This window comes from Triturus cristatus, chromosome 3_1, assembly GCF_964204655.1.
Source record: "Triturus cristatus chromosome 3_1, aTriCri1.1, whole genome shotgun sequence".
In the NCBI taxonomy this organism is placed as follows: Eukaryota; Metazoa; Chordata; class Amphibia; order Caudata; family Salamandridae; genus Triturus; species Triturus cristatus.
In genome coordinates, this window is record NC_140583.1 from 1,104,956,850 (window position 1) to 1,104,970,653 (window position 13,804).

General features: G+C 40.8%; 1 protein-coding gene across 1 annotated transcript in view; it reads right to left on the minus strand.

The window, feature by feature from the left end:
* Window positions 1–3,748: 3,748 nt before the first annotated feature.
* LOC146861591 (uncharacterized) overlaps window positions 3,749–13,804 on the minus strand; it is a 280,752-nt gene continuing 270,696 nt past the window's right edge. Inside the window, exons 2-3 of the mRNA XM_085646456.1 lie at window positions 12,177–12,311; window positions 3,749–4,099 (exon numbers count right to left, since the gene is read on the minus strand). Coding sequence (XP_085502582.1) covers window positions 3,856–4,099; window positions 12,177–12,311 — 379 coding nt within the window. The 3' untranslated portion in view covers window positions 3,749–3,855. The remainder of the gene's footprint in view (window positions 4,100–12,176; window positions 12,312–13,804) is intronic.

Here is a 13,804-nt window from a genome sequence, read left to right on the forward strand (position 1 = left end):
CTGCACTTAGTGTTTTCCTATATGGGTCTTTATAAAATGCTCTTGATCTATCCTGACTTTCATACTCCTCTGTATAAAATCCCTCATAAAAAACTCTAAACACTTCTAAGATCTCCGCCTGTGTTTCTACAGCTTTCCCATTAGCATTGTGGCTTTTACCTGCCTATTCCTGATTTTCTTGGCCAAACACCTACCTGTGGTCTCCTGAAACTCATAAAATTCCCTTCGGTATGTTTGATATATTTTAGCATTGTCTTTTGCCCATTCCTCATTTATCTTGGTCTTATAACATGGTACCTCAGCTTGTCCTTGAGAGCTATCCATCTTTTCTCGCACAGCCCGGGTTAGTGAATATTCAGCTTGTTCGAGGCTGTCATACAATTCCTGAGTTAGCTGTCTCTGCTGCTTTTAAATGTGTAGTCCGAAACTCAGAGTTTCCCCTCTAAGTGCTGCCTTTAGAGTATCCCACGAAATGGCATTTTTAGTGGTGTTCCAGTTTATGTCGAGAAATTGTTTCAACCACTGTTTTATATGGCTGACATACTGATCTATTAGCAATAACTTCCGATCAAAAGAAAACACACCCCGAGGTCGAACCACTCCTTGCATTTTAATTTTTAATAATATTGGATTATGATCTGAGGTTATTCTTGGAAAAGTCTGTATTTGGGCATCGGCTAAAAGTGTTTTAGTAACCAGAAAATAATCAAGCCTTGCTAATTTCTGATGTGGACAGGAGTAATACGAATATCCTGGGTCTAATTGCTTCAATCGAAGCCAGGCATCATCCAACCCAGGCATCATCCAACCCATGTTCATATATAAACTGCCGTAGGGCCTTATAAACCTTAGGTTTCCGACCATAATATTTATTTCCAGTAGAGCCCTGCGTAATTTTTTCCAACTGAATATTAAGATCACCACATAAAATCAAAGGAGATACCCAGGAAGCTAGCTCGTGTGTTTAAATAGTCTATTATCTGGGCTTCATCATGATTTGATCCATACACCGAGCAAATTGTAAACATTTTATTAGCCATACTACACTCAACAATGACCCAGCGCCCATTTTTATCCGCAAGACTTTTCCCTACTATTAAATTGCGTATTTTAGCCAATATAGCTACACCTCTAGTTGTAGTCCCTTGTGAGGTGTAAGCCAGTAATTTATAACCTAGTTGTGCTAGTACCTTCCGCTTAGACCAAGGGATATGCGTTTCTTGGATACATATGACGTCGGGCCATATTTTTAATTTCTTGCGCTACCCTTTGCTGCTTAGCACTCTCATTTAAACTCTACATTTTGTTTCAGCATATTATCTCAATAAGATATCTATTTTTCTATTGGAACGAACTACAGACAGCAATTACCGAGTACTTGTAGTTTCACTCAAGAGGTGAGGTTGACCTATTTGTTTTATCTTTCCCTGTGGGCATTTCAAATTTAGTTAAATCAGTGTGGTAGTTTTTTTTTTTACCTCTACTTTTTGTTTTATCTGGAGTTTGAATAGCTCACTATTTCTCCAACCAACCCGTAGAAACCTTCTCTTATAAATCTTTCTTTCATTTATTGTTTCTAAGCTATTATTCATGTCTTTTCTTGGTGCTATCCAAGACAGCTACGCTAAACAATTGTCACAGGTCTCCCTTGTCTTTATGGCATAACTGATGACTTTATTAAATTCTGATGTGTTTCACTTGAATGTGAAAGAAAAACAAAAACAAAAAAAACAGAAAAAATTAGAGTTTTATGGTTGACCTTAGTGCTTATGTAGATCCCCTAATAGTATGTGGTTGATGTATAGTTTTTATATGTTTTGGATTTTTGGGTACTTCAAGATTGTAAGAAGTCTCAATTATGTCCGTCAGTCAAGTAATATGTTTGTAATGTGTTTTAATGTTGTAATAACGTGTTATAAGTGTTTTTGTTATTTTTTGTTGAATCTTGTGTCTTATATATGTTCTATGTTATTTTGTTTGCAGCCCTGAAGAAGTTCTCATGGCTTGTTGCCTTACAGAACGAAACACGTTGGCTGCTTTTTAGAAAGATCTTATGTGGATTTGACAATAAAGAATTAAAGAAAATACAAAGAGACTGAAAAACCTTTTGTTCTGTGCACCGCTCCATATGGAATATAATTTATGAATCTCTGAACAGTGGCACTAAAGGGTAACGGGTGCCGAGAAGTGTGCACAAACCATTTTACTAATAGGATCGCAGTTAAAGTGTGAGGTGCTTTGGCACAAGTCTGTTACCCAGTTTTCTGTTTTGGACTTCTTTTTGCACATCTGTTGCTTCTTTCTGCACTTCTCTTGCCTCTTTCTGCATTTCTGTTGCTTCTTTTTGCACTTCTTTTGCCTCTTTCAGCATTTCTGTTCCTTCTTTCTGCACTTTTCTTGCCTCTTCCTGCACCACAGTTGCTTCTTTCAGCACTTCTCATGCCTCTTTCTGCACCCCTCTTACCTCTTTCTGAACCCTTCTTGCCTCTTTCTGTACCTCTGTTCTCTCATTCTGTACTTCTCGTGCTTCTTTCTGTACCTTTCTTGCTTCTTTCTGTACCCTTCTTGCCTCTTTCTGTACCTCTCTTGCCTCTTTCTGCACTTCTCTTGCCTCTTTTAGCACCCCAGTTGCTTCTTTCTATACTTCTCTTGCTTATTTCTGCACCTCTCTTGTTTCTTTCTGCACCCCTGTTTCCTCTTTCTGCAGTCATCTTCCCTCTTTGTGCACCTCTCTTATCTCTCTGTGCACCTCTCTTGGCTCTTTCGGCACCTCTCTTGCCTCTTTCTGCACTTTTGTTGCCTCTTTTTATACCTCTCTTGCTTCTTTCTGCACCTCTCTTGCTTATTTCTGCACTCTTCTTACCTCTTTCTGCACCCCTCTTACCTCTTTCGGCACCTTTCTTGCCTCTTTCTGTACCTCTCTTGCCTCTTTCTGCACCCCTCTTCCCTCTGTCTGCACCTCTCTTGCCTCTTTCTGCAGTTCTCTTGCATATTTCTGCACATCTGTTGCTTCTTTCTGCACTTCACTTGCATTTTTCTGCACCTCTCTTTCTTCTTTCTGTAACCCTCTTGCCTCTTTCTGTACCTCTTTTTTTTTCTTTCTGCACTTCTCTTGCTTCTTTCCGCACTTCTCTTGCTTCTTTCTGTACCCCTCTTGCCTCTTTCTGTACCCCTCTTTCTGCACATCTCTTGCCTCTTTCTGCACTTCTCTTGCCTCTTTCTGCGCATTTCTTACTCTTTCTGCACCTCTCCTGTTTTTTCTGAACTTCTCTTGCTTTTTCTGTACTTCTCTCGCCTCTTTCTGTATTCAAATGGAAAGTGCAAGCTTTAAAGTTTAAAGGTCTGCGTGCTCTCGGGACTGAGGTATATGTCTACTTGTACATGTCTTCTCACATGTGTTATGCAGCTGAAGATGGTAGCTTAAAAAGTGGGTAGCTTCTCTTATAGGTGGTCAAATTTCAGTTCTGCTCTGTCATTTGGTTGCACAGGCAGACATGCCTTTTGTATATAGGGGTTATGGAGCCCCTCAAATATACTGTTGAATACGCATATGTCCTGTATGATGAGCAGAAAGAAATACATACACCTTTTTGGGCACAAATTTACAGAGTATGCTGTACGAAACACAGGTATTGAAGTATTTGTATGTTTATTTTTATGTAACATGTCACTAGGTAAAAGCAGAGACACACGAATGCATACCTTCACAAACTTGGTCAGACTTACAACAGTGATATGGTTAGGATTGCTGTTTTACATTTGGTAGGTCTAATGTTTCTGAGCAGTCGATGAATAGTGAACCTTCAAGAGAAAAGTGAGGTTTAAGACATCTTGGGAGGAGGATTAGTGATTAGGCTACTTTGTAGGATACTGTGGAAATGTACAGTCAAAGTAGGCCTCTTTCCGAACCTCTGTTGCTTCTTTCTGCACTGCTCTTGCTCCTTTCTGCACCTTTCTTCCTCTTGCTGGACTTCTGTTGACTCTTTCTGCATTTTGCTTGCTTCTTTCTGCACCTTTCATCCTCTTTCTGCACTTTTCTTCCTCTTTCTGCACCTTTCTTGCTTCTTTCTGCACCTTTCTTCCTCTTTCTCTACATGTCCTGCGAATGTAGGCATAGTTAGAAATTAGCATTTTAAAAAACCTAAGAAATTCACTGAAAAAAAATAGGTTTCAGGGAGGCTATAGTTAGTATAAGCATTTTAAAAACCCTAGAAATTCACTGAAAACACACATGTTCCAGGGACATTATAGTTAGGAATTAGCATTTAAAAAAACTCAGATATTCACTGAAACAACACAGGTTTCAGCGACATTATTGTTAGGCTGATATTTCACTTGTACACAACCAGATAAATTCAGTTATAGTTAGCGGGTGCATCAGGGTCTGAGTGGGTCTGTGATTGGGTGTCTCAGTCTCTGAGTGGGTGTGTGAGTGGGTGCATGAGTTTTTAAGTGGGTTTGTTAGTGGGTGCATCTGTGTCTTAGTGGGTTTGTGAGTGAGTGCATAAGTGGGTCTGTCAGTGGGTACACGAGTTTCTAAGTGGGTCTGTGAGTGGATATCTAAGTTTAAGTTTCTGAGTGAGTCTGTGAGTGGGTTCATCAGTATCTGTGAGTGGGTGTCTGAGTCTGTGAATGGATCTGTGAGTGGGTGCATCACTGTCTGAGTGGGTCTCTTAGTGGGTGTCTGAGTCTATCAGTGGCTCTGTGAGAGGGTGCATCAGTTTCTGCATGCATCTGGAGGGGGTTCTCAGTTTCGGAATGAATCTGGGAGTGCGGTGTCAGTATCTGAGTGGGTCTGTGAGGAGGATTTCTTAGTGTCTGAATGGGGCTGTCAGTGCATGCATCAGAGTCTGAGTGCATCTGTGAGTGGCTGTCTGAGTCTCTGAGTGGGTCTGTCAGTGGGTGCATCAGTGTCTGAGTGGGTGTGTCAGTGGGTGTCTCAGTCTCAGTCTCTGAGTGGGTCTTTGACCAGATGCATTAGTGTCTGAGTGGATGTGTGAGAGGGTGCATGTTGAGTGGGTCTGTCAGTAGATGCATCAGGTACTGAGTGGGTGTGTCAGTGGCTGTCTTAATCTCTGGGTCTGTGACTGGGTACATTAGTGTCTGAGTGGGTATGTGAGTGGGTGTATGAGTCTCTGAGTGGGTCTGTGAGTGGGTGCATCAGTCTCTGAGTGGGTCAGTCAATAGGTGCATCAGTGTCTGAGTGGGTTTGTGAGTGAGTGCATAAGTGGGTCTGTCAGTGGGTGCACAAGTCACCAGGTGGGTCAGTGAGTGCATGTGTGAGTCTCTGAGTGGGTCTGTGAGTGGGTGTGTTAGTGTCATTGTGGGAGTATGAGTGGGTGTATGAGTCTCTAAAGGAGTCTGTAACTGGGTGTGTAAGTGTCTGTGAGTGGGTGTGTGAGTGTCTAAGTATTGAGGGTGGATATGTGAATATATATTCTTTTTCACAAATATTCATAAAGACGTGATATTCGCTAAATTGTCATGACGTTACGGGGGCTGCGCTGGTGATCACGGGATATTTGTAAATATCGTATGTGGTAAAAAAAACTATTTTTGACACATAACTTGTGTCATTAACACCCCCATTTGTCAAACATGGGGTCAGCTGTATCCCACATTTAAAGCACTTAATCCATTTTATGCCATATGCGATTGGCACACATTTGCAAATCGCGGATCAGAGAGTTCTTCTTACATATTGCACAAGTTCCAAATTTATATATATATTTCAACTCAGATTAAAGGTGTCTTACGTGAACCTTACTCCAGGCCTACTAATGTTGTTCCCCAAATTTAAAGTGACTCGTGCCAGATTAAATTATCCGCATTAGCTGCCATTACCCTGGTTCTAAGATTTAGTGCAAGTGTATTAGAATAGTTCATATTCAGATTACACCTTGGTTCCTAATAGTGGCACGTGCATTCCACTCCTATATCCTAGATTCGGGTCACATGTAATCCCTCAGTATGATAAATAATATATATTGCACATACCCAGAGATGATATAAACACTTCAACTCGAAATCAGTACAATATTGCACATGTTCTATTCAAATGCTTTAGGCATATCTCATCTTTAATTTTAAGGTGCTGATGCAAATGCATAGTATAATATACTTCACGTGACCCATATTTATATTCAAGATGTTCATCAGACCAGGTCTTATATGTCCCTCAGTCTAATAAAAAGTATCTATTGCACATTTCCATAAATAATATGAAGACTTCAACTCAAATTCAATACAATAGTGAAGGTGATATTCAATGCTTTGGGTATGTCTCATCTATAATTCTAAAGAGTTGGTGCATATGCATGGTATAATATACTTAAGGTGACCTGCATTCATTTTCAAGACATTCAGCAGACCTGTATCAGGGTCACATACATTGCTTCAATTAAACCAGTGATGTATATCGTACATATTCACAATTAATATATACATTCCAGGTCAAGTTCAATACAATATTGCCCATAATTCTAAAGTGCTAATGCATATACGTGGTGTGATGTGCTTAAAGTGACATGTTCTGATGTTCGAGATGTTCAGCAGGCCTAAACCGCGTCATTTATATTTCCTCAATAAACAGATTAGTATGTTTTGCACATATTCAGAATTAATATATATGCTGCAACTACAGTTTAATACGATATTGCATATATTATGTATTTTGCTTATAAGGTGCTGGTGTATGTACATAATGTAATGTACTCAAAGTGACGTGCTGATAAACAAGAAATTCATTAGATCATTCCCTATCATTTAACGAATGCTCTGATCACTATTGGCTGGATTGTCATAAAGTGCCATGTGCATTTAGAATATGAGATGCTGCTGTATGTACATAATGTAATGTACTTAAAGTGACATGGGCTGATAGTCAAGATGTCCGTAAGACCATTCCCCATCATATAACAGATACTCTGATCACTATTGGCTAGAATGTCATAAAGTGGCACGTGCATATACTATCCTAGACCAGTGATTGCCATTCCACAGATTGAAACATTTTACAACATGTGTCTAATGTTAAAAAGCTTATGAGATAAAACGGCGCCATGCGCATATAAATAGGAGGTACCAATCCATTTATGATGACTAAGGACAATGACAAACTGATAACATACAATAACCTGAGGTGAAGAAATCAAATTTCATATGGGAGTACATTGAAATGTTTACAGTCACAAGTTCCATTGAGGAGTATACACACAAAATTGTATGAGGATAGCGTTAGGGAGGGCGAGATTCTTCAAACATACACGGCTAATAAATTATTTATTCTTCACCCAGGTTCTTTAAATTAACTTGGGTTCACTTAGGCTCATAAGTGAGCATATAGGTCTGCATTTGAATTGTGTCCCCAAAGGGGTCTTCGTGCACAGTGTGATAAATAGTCGTGACTTCTTGCCCCTTATTTCTTTCTCTCTATCTCCTCCTTGAGGGTGGGCCTTAACGTGCTTTATTCCAAAATACTTCAAGCTTGCCAGAGATCGCTCATGGAATTGTTCAAAGTGGCAAGCCATGGGGTAGCTCTTATCACTGTTCTTAATGGCTTGCATATGTTGTAGAATTCTAATTTTCAGCTTGTTAATGGTGCTACCCACATAAAGCTTGTTGCACCCACATTTCAATACGTGCACCACATGATCGATATTATAGGTGATTCTATCATGAATTGTAATACTGTGAACCTCAAATATCTGATATGTATTCTGGTTTAGGCCATTTTGCCAAACTTTGCAGGAATTACATCTGATAAAGCCCTTAGGGTTGTTCGATAGATGATTCTTTTTTCCTCTAGGATCAAAGAAATTACTCATTAGAACATCACTCAGTAACTTTTTTTTATAGATATTATTCGTGCACCAAAAGAGTCTACTTCTTTAAAGTGCTCATCCTTATTTAAAACATGACAATTTTTGGGCCAAAATCTTTTTTATGCACACTTGGGCTACATTACACTCCAGAAACAGCCTCTTCACCATTTTGTCTTTTTGGCCCTGATCATTGCTCTTTTCATACAATAACTGGCCCCTTCCTTTCTTAGAAGCCCTCTATTTTGCATTCTCTAGGTACCCCCACCCCCGTAGGTACGGTGCGGACCCCCACCCCGTGTAGGTACGGAGCGTACCCCCACCACCATAGGTACGGTGCGGACCCCCACCCCATGTAGGTACGGAGTGTACCCCCACCCCGTATGTACGGTGCGGACCCCCACCCCATGTAGGTACGGAGCATACCCCCACCCCCGTAGGTACGGTGCGGACCCCCAGCGCTACGCGTTGGGGGTGGGCTGGGGGGTGTTTGGCGCGTATGCGGGCACATGTTTGGACGTCTCCATGGTTGCTATGGGAGTTCGCTTCGTACGGTGTTTTTTTCCATACGGTTGTGCATTCGGACGGGACGGATCGTACTTGTGCGCTCGGACTTCAGTTTACCGATTCGTACGTAAAACTGTCCGGGGACGTGTCGGACACTTTTTCCGACCCGAGGACGTGTCTGGGAATTTTCCCAATGCGATTCGTATGGATTTTTTAACATACGAATCGTACTTGCCAGTTTGTACGGGACTTGTACGATTCGTACGTAAAAAAATCCGGATACGATTCGTACGGGGAATATTTTTAACGGATCGGAATCGGCACCTAGATGTGAAGCTATAGTCATTTCCATTTTTCTGTAATGTATAAAGGGGACATTATATAAAAAAGTATTAATTTCTAATGTTTTGTAGTTTAAAGTTGTTGTGTTGCTGAAGAAATGTAGTAATCCCTAACTATAACGATCATGTAACCTTTGTTTTTTTGTGTGGATGTGTTGGGTTTTTATAGGAAATGTGTTGTAAAAGATGTCTTAACATTAAGGTGCCGATTCTGATCCTGTAAAACCCGGGTACGAATGGTCGTACAGAGCGTTTTCTCTGTACGACTCGTACCCGGGAATTCCACCGTACAAACCAGCAAGTATGATTCGTACAGAAATACCATTTCCGTACGAATCGTAAAAAACACCGTACGGCTAAAAAATACATACAATTCTGATCCTGGACAGCGCGTACACGACGTCCGCACGGAGTCAGGCAGCGTTTTACGGACCAGCAAGTACGATTTGTACCTACAGCACTCCGCACGGATATATTTTTACGGGAGCCAAAAAGTGCCAGAAAAGCTAAGTACGCTGCGATGCACGAGGAAAAGGGGGCCCGCTATGCGACGTACACGCCATCACCCACATCGTACGTGTCATCATGTACGGTACGTACCCCAACATTGCATATGTACGGACCGTACCCCCCACCCCCCCGTTTGTATGGACCGTACCCCCCACCCCCCGTACATCTGCACCGTACCCCCACCCCCCCATTTGTACAGACCGTACCCCCCACCCGCGTATGTCCGCACCGTACCCCAGGCGGGCCCCCCACCCACGTATGTCCGCACCGTACCCCCCACCGCGTATGTCTGCACAGTACCCCAGGTGTACTCCCCACCCGCATATGTCCGCACCGTACCCCAGGCGTACCCCAACCCTCACGTATCTACGGACCGTACCCTAGGCGTACCCCAACCCTCGCGTATGTACGGACCGTACATGCACGAGGATTGGGGTATGCCTGGGGTACGGTGCGGACATACGCGGGTGGGGGGGTATGCCTGGGGTACGGTGCGGACATACGCAGGTGGGGGTACGCCTGGGGTACGGTGTGGATGTACGGGGGGTGTGGGGGGTATGGTGCAGACGTACAGGGGGTGGGGGGTACGGTCCATACATACAGGGGGTGGGGGGTACGGTCCGTACATACGGGGGGTGGAGGGTATGGTGCGGACGTACGCGGGAGGGGTGGGAGGCTGGGGGGGGTACAACTCGTTTCCCGGGCACAAGTGTACTCGGGGTAGGGGTCGTACAAAGTTCGCTCTGTACGGGGCCTTTTCCATGCGCTTGTGTTTTCAGACGGGCGGTACGGATCGTACTTGCGCGCTCGGACTTCAGTTTTACGATTTGTAAGTAAAACTGTCCGGGGACGTCTCGTAGACTTTTCCCGAGGCGATTCGTATGTATTTTTCACGTACGAATCGTACTTCGCCGTTTGTACGGGACTTGTACGATTCGTACGTAAAAAAAATACGGATACGAGTCGTACGGTAATTTTTTTTAACGGATCGGAATCGGTACCTAAATGTATAAATAAAGTAGGATTTTTGTTCAAATATTTTCTTTGGCATCCTTTGAGCTAGTTTATGTTGCCCAGATGTTTTAATATATGATTTTAATGAAAAATTGTTATAAGTATTGCAATGGAAGTTTAAAAGTTTTAAAAAAGGTAGTATACTGACCAGGGATTAGGCTATATGGGTACAGTATTCATGTTTATGTTCTATTTTATTTTTAATTTAGCCGGTAACATGGTACTCACCTGGGAAAACTGAGGTACTCTGTGAAAGTCACATTGATTCTGATAGGCTGGAAGAAGATATTTCCAGCCAATAGGAAGCTTGTTTCTATTGTATGTTGGTTCTGTTATGGTTTGAGGCTATTCCGAACTGTACCAGGCCTGCTGCATCTTGTGCTGCTTTTGTAGTGGATTTCTGTGAAGATGGCACAAAGGCCTCAACCTGCTGCACCTGCTCTACATCATTTCGAGGGGGGAAAGGAGGAGACCACTATGGAGAAGTTACAGAATCACAAGATGCTGAATGGAGTCCGTTGTCTGCTCGTTCTTCTCCATCCCACCTGGGGAGAAGAAAGTGAATGCACAGCAGGTAACTTGTTGACTATGCAACAAAGTTATTTCTTGTGGGACAGGGCAACAGTATTCCCTTAGGACAAAAGGAATGAGAAAGCACCTGTGTTCCATGCATGCCACCAGTTAGTCCCATGCAGAAATAATGCATGAACTGGATTTGCAACAACTTGACCAGGAGACATCTGGTGCTTCAGCCAGCACAACACCTGTTCCTGTTGCCTCGACTTTTGGTGCTCAGAGGCAGGCACCATCACAGCCATCCACCTCTGCTCCACCCACCATTCCAGCAGGTAGCTCCTAAGTTACGGTGAACAGTACACAGCAGAAACGTGATATCAGGGAGCCATGCGCGGGTAAGCAGCATACTGCCTGTGCTGCCAGGAAGTTATCATGGCAGAGGAGAGTGACCTAAACATTCACCATGAGCTTGTTCTTGCTCACCGTTGTCCTCCTTGGAACCCATTTTTATTGGGGGGGAGTTTTGAGGGATATCTGTTCATATTCTGTTGGGCACATTTCTGTTCTGGATTTTCCTTCTGCAAGTAAGTGAATGCAGCTGAAGAGTGAAGTTGAAGATAAGTGATTGGTAAATCTCCATAACAAAATATATTCAATTAAATTAAGATAACCTATGCTTACTTTGGATAGAGTACTGGTTTTGCTTTCATTGTGCTGTAAAGAATTCAGTTAAACACATGTGACATACAGTTTTTAATATAAATGCATATTATAACAAAAAAAATTCTGTTGTTCAGATGTTAGTAACAGCAATGCTACTAATATTTGCAGATTAGCATTTACATGTAATCATAAACAGGATGTTTACTTCTTTTTTTTCTGAAAATCCTATTGTGAGTGCTCCATAACATTGGTTACCTTTTTCTGTAAGCCAACAACAGATCCATGGATAACTTCTTAGCAACGTCCTTCATTGTTTACAGCTAGAAGCCAATTAGTATATGTAGGGTAACCTTCTTCGTGAAAGTATGGTTCACTACTGGACGTATGTTTCGAAATATGTTTGAGAAATTGAAGCGATTCAGTTTTCTTTTGCCTAACATATAGTTTAAAACTTAAAATTAAGCGTGTTAGTGTTTCCGTGTGATTCAGTGGTAAAATAAATAATTTCCTTTTCAAAGAAAAGGCTTTCTCCACAATTACATGAACATATACTTTAGCAGTATGGTGTTTAAAAGAAGGATTTTTTTGTAGCAAATGTCCAGGTACTCTGTCTTTAACCTGTTTAAAGATATTTCTAATATTCTCCTTCCTCCTACCGCTATACAAGAAAGAAGAATTTACCTGTTTCTTTTTGGATGTGTTTTTTTATTCATAGTTGTATGTTTGAGATATTTTTTTACATCCACAAGCATATTCTGTGAGCAAACTCATTTTTTACTTTACAAACTTTTAATATTACTCTTACCATATTCTTTTTTCACACTGTCCACTTTGTCCTTTCGAAGGTGGGGCTACCATTTCTCTCATACCTTTGGAGTACATTTTCAATTTCATTTTTCCAGCTAATGTCTTAAAGTTATTGTGGTAACTTTGAGTGCACCTGTATCAAACAATAAGGAGCAAAAGAAAGAGTAGCATTAGTGCTAAGTACAATGAAGTATAATGCAAAGATTTCATGTGCATGTAACGCTGGTTTATTCATAAATATAATTTTGGTTTCTTCTAATTTACCTTAGATGCAAATAAACAGTGCTCTTAATCACCTAGCAGTGGAACACTTAAAAACAAATAAGTGTATCTTAAAGCTTCTGTTCAAATTTAGCTGTAATACAGCTAAACAGCACCCTAGTACTATTGGGCTATGTTGATAGCCTACTGGTAAATATAATGGATAGGTATAAGTGTTACATCCAAATATTATTTATAAAAAACAATATAAGTGCATACTTTTCTCATATTACTAAAGTTAGTTAGAGTTGTAGGATACTTTTAAACCAACTACGAAGTACTTTAAAAATAATTAGTGTAGTACATTTGTAATACTGTACTCTCTTTGTGAATATGGTCATTTGACTTTCAATTGTAATGAAATAGCTGTATGCACTCTGTAGCATGGTAAAAGTTAACAGTCTAGTTTTTTTAAGAACGAATAGGCTTCAGTTGTACTGTTTGGGCTATGGGCTATGCCTGCAGCCCAATATTATATTGAACCAATCAGAATGCATCTTTCATACGTATAATATGTTACAAACAAGATAACTGGACACTGTTGTAGGCTAATACATACCGCTTTCACTTTACTGCATGGTCTAACTGCTACTTGGAGGTATTTGGTTGTGGAAAAAAAATGGTTAGTGTGGGGATAATCAGACACAGTTGTATTTTTTGGGCCAGAGAGAAGGAGAGGAATAGAGGAAAATCTAGGTGTATAAATGTAGAAATCACATGGGTGGGTAAAAGAGGTTTAAGGTGGAATAACATCCTACCTCAAATTTCATTGCTTAGTATTGTGAGAAACCCCATGTATGATTATACATTGTGGTTGCAATGATATTGGTCACCTCACAGGTGTCAAAATCGAAATTGAGACGAAAGCAACTTTTACACCTTTAACTAATTCTTTTCCTCACACCCATTTTTGTGTATTTGAAAATTTGCCAGAGGATACAATGGAAAAACTGAGTGATAAATGCTGCAAAGTAAGAAAAAACACGCAGACATATCAACAAAATGGTGTCTGCATTCCTAAAAAACAACATGTCCTCCATGTCTCACATCAACATCATATTTTCAAGTCGTTCCCTTTATTGTGCTAAGGTGTCAATTTGACTACAACTGGCGATTACCTCTTCATTAATAACATGCGCCAACCCCTACTACTACATATCTAATTTGAAAATAATCAGTTATAATAAAAGACTCTTTTAAGAGCCAACCTAGTATGAGCATCAATATATATCAATAAGTATGGGTTTGTTTTTTAAAAACACTTTTACGGTACCGTAGTACTCTCTAGAGTACAACACAACCATACCACAATAACACATTAATACATTTTCAAACTTTTAACTGCATTTATGACAACTATAGCAA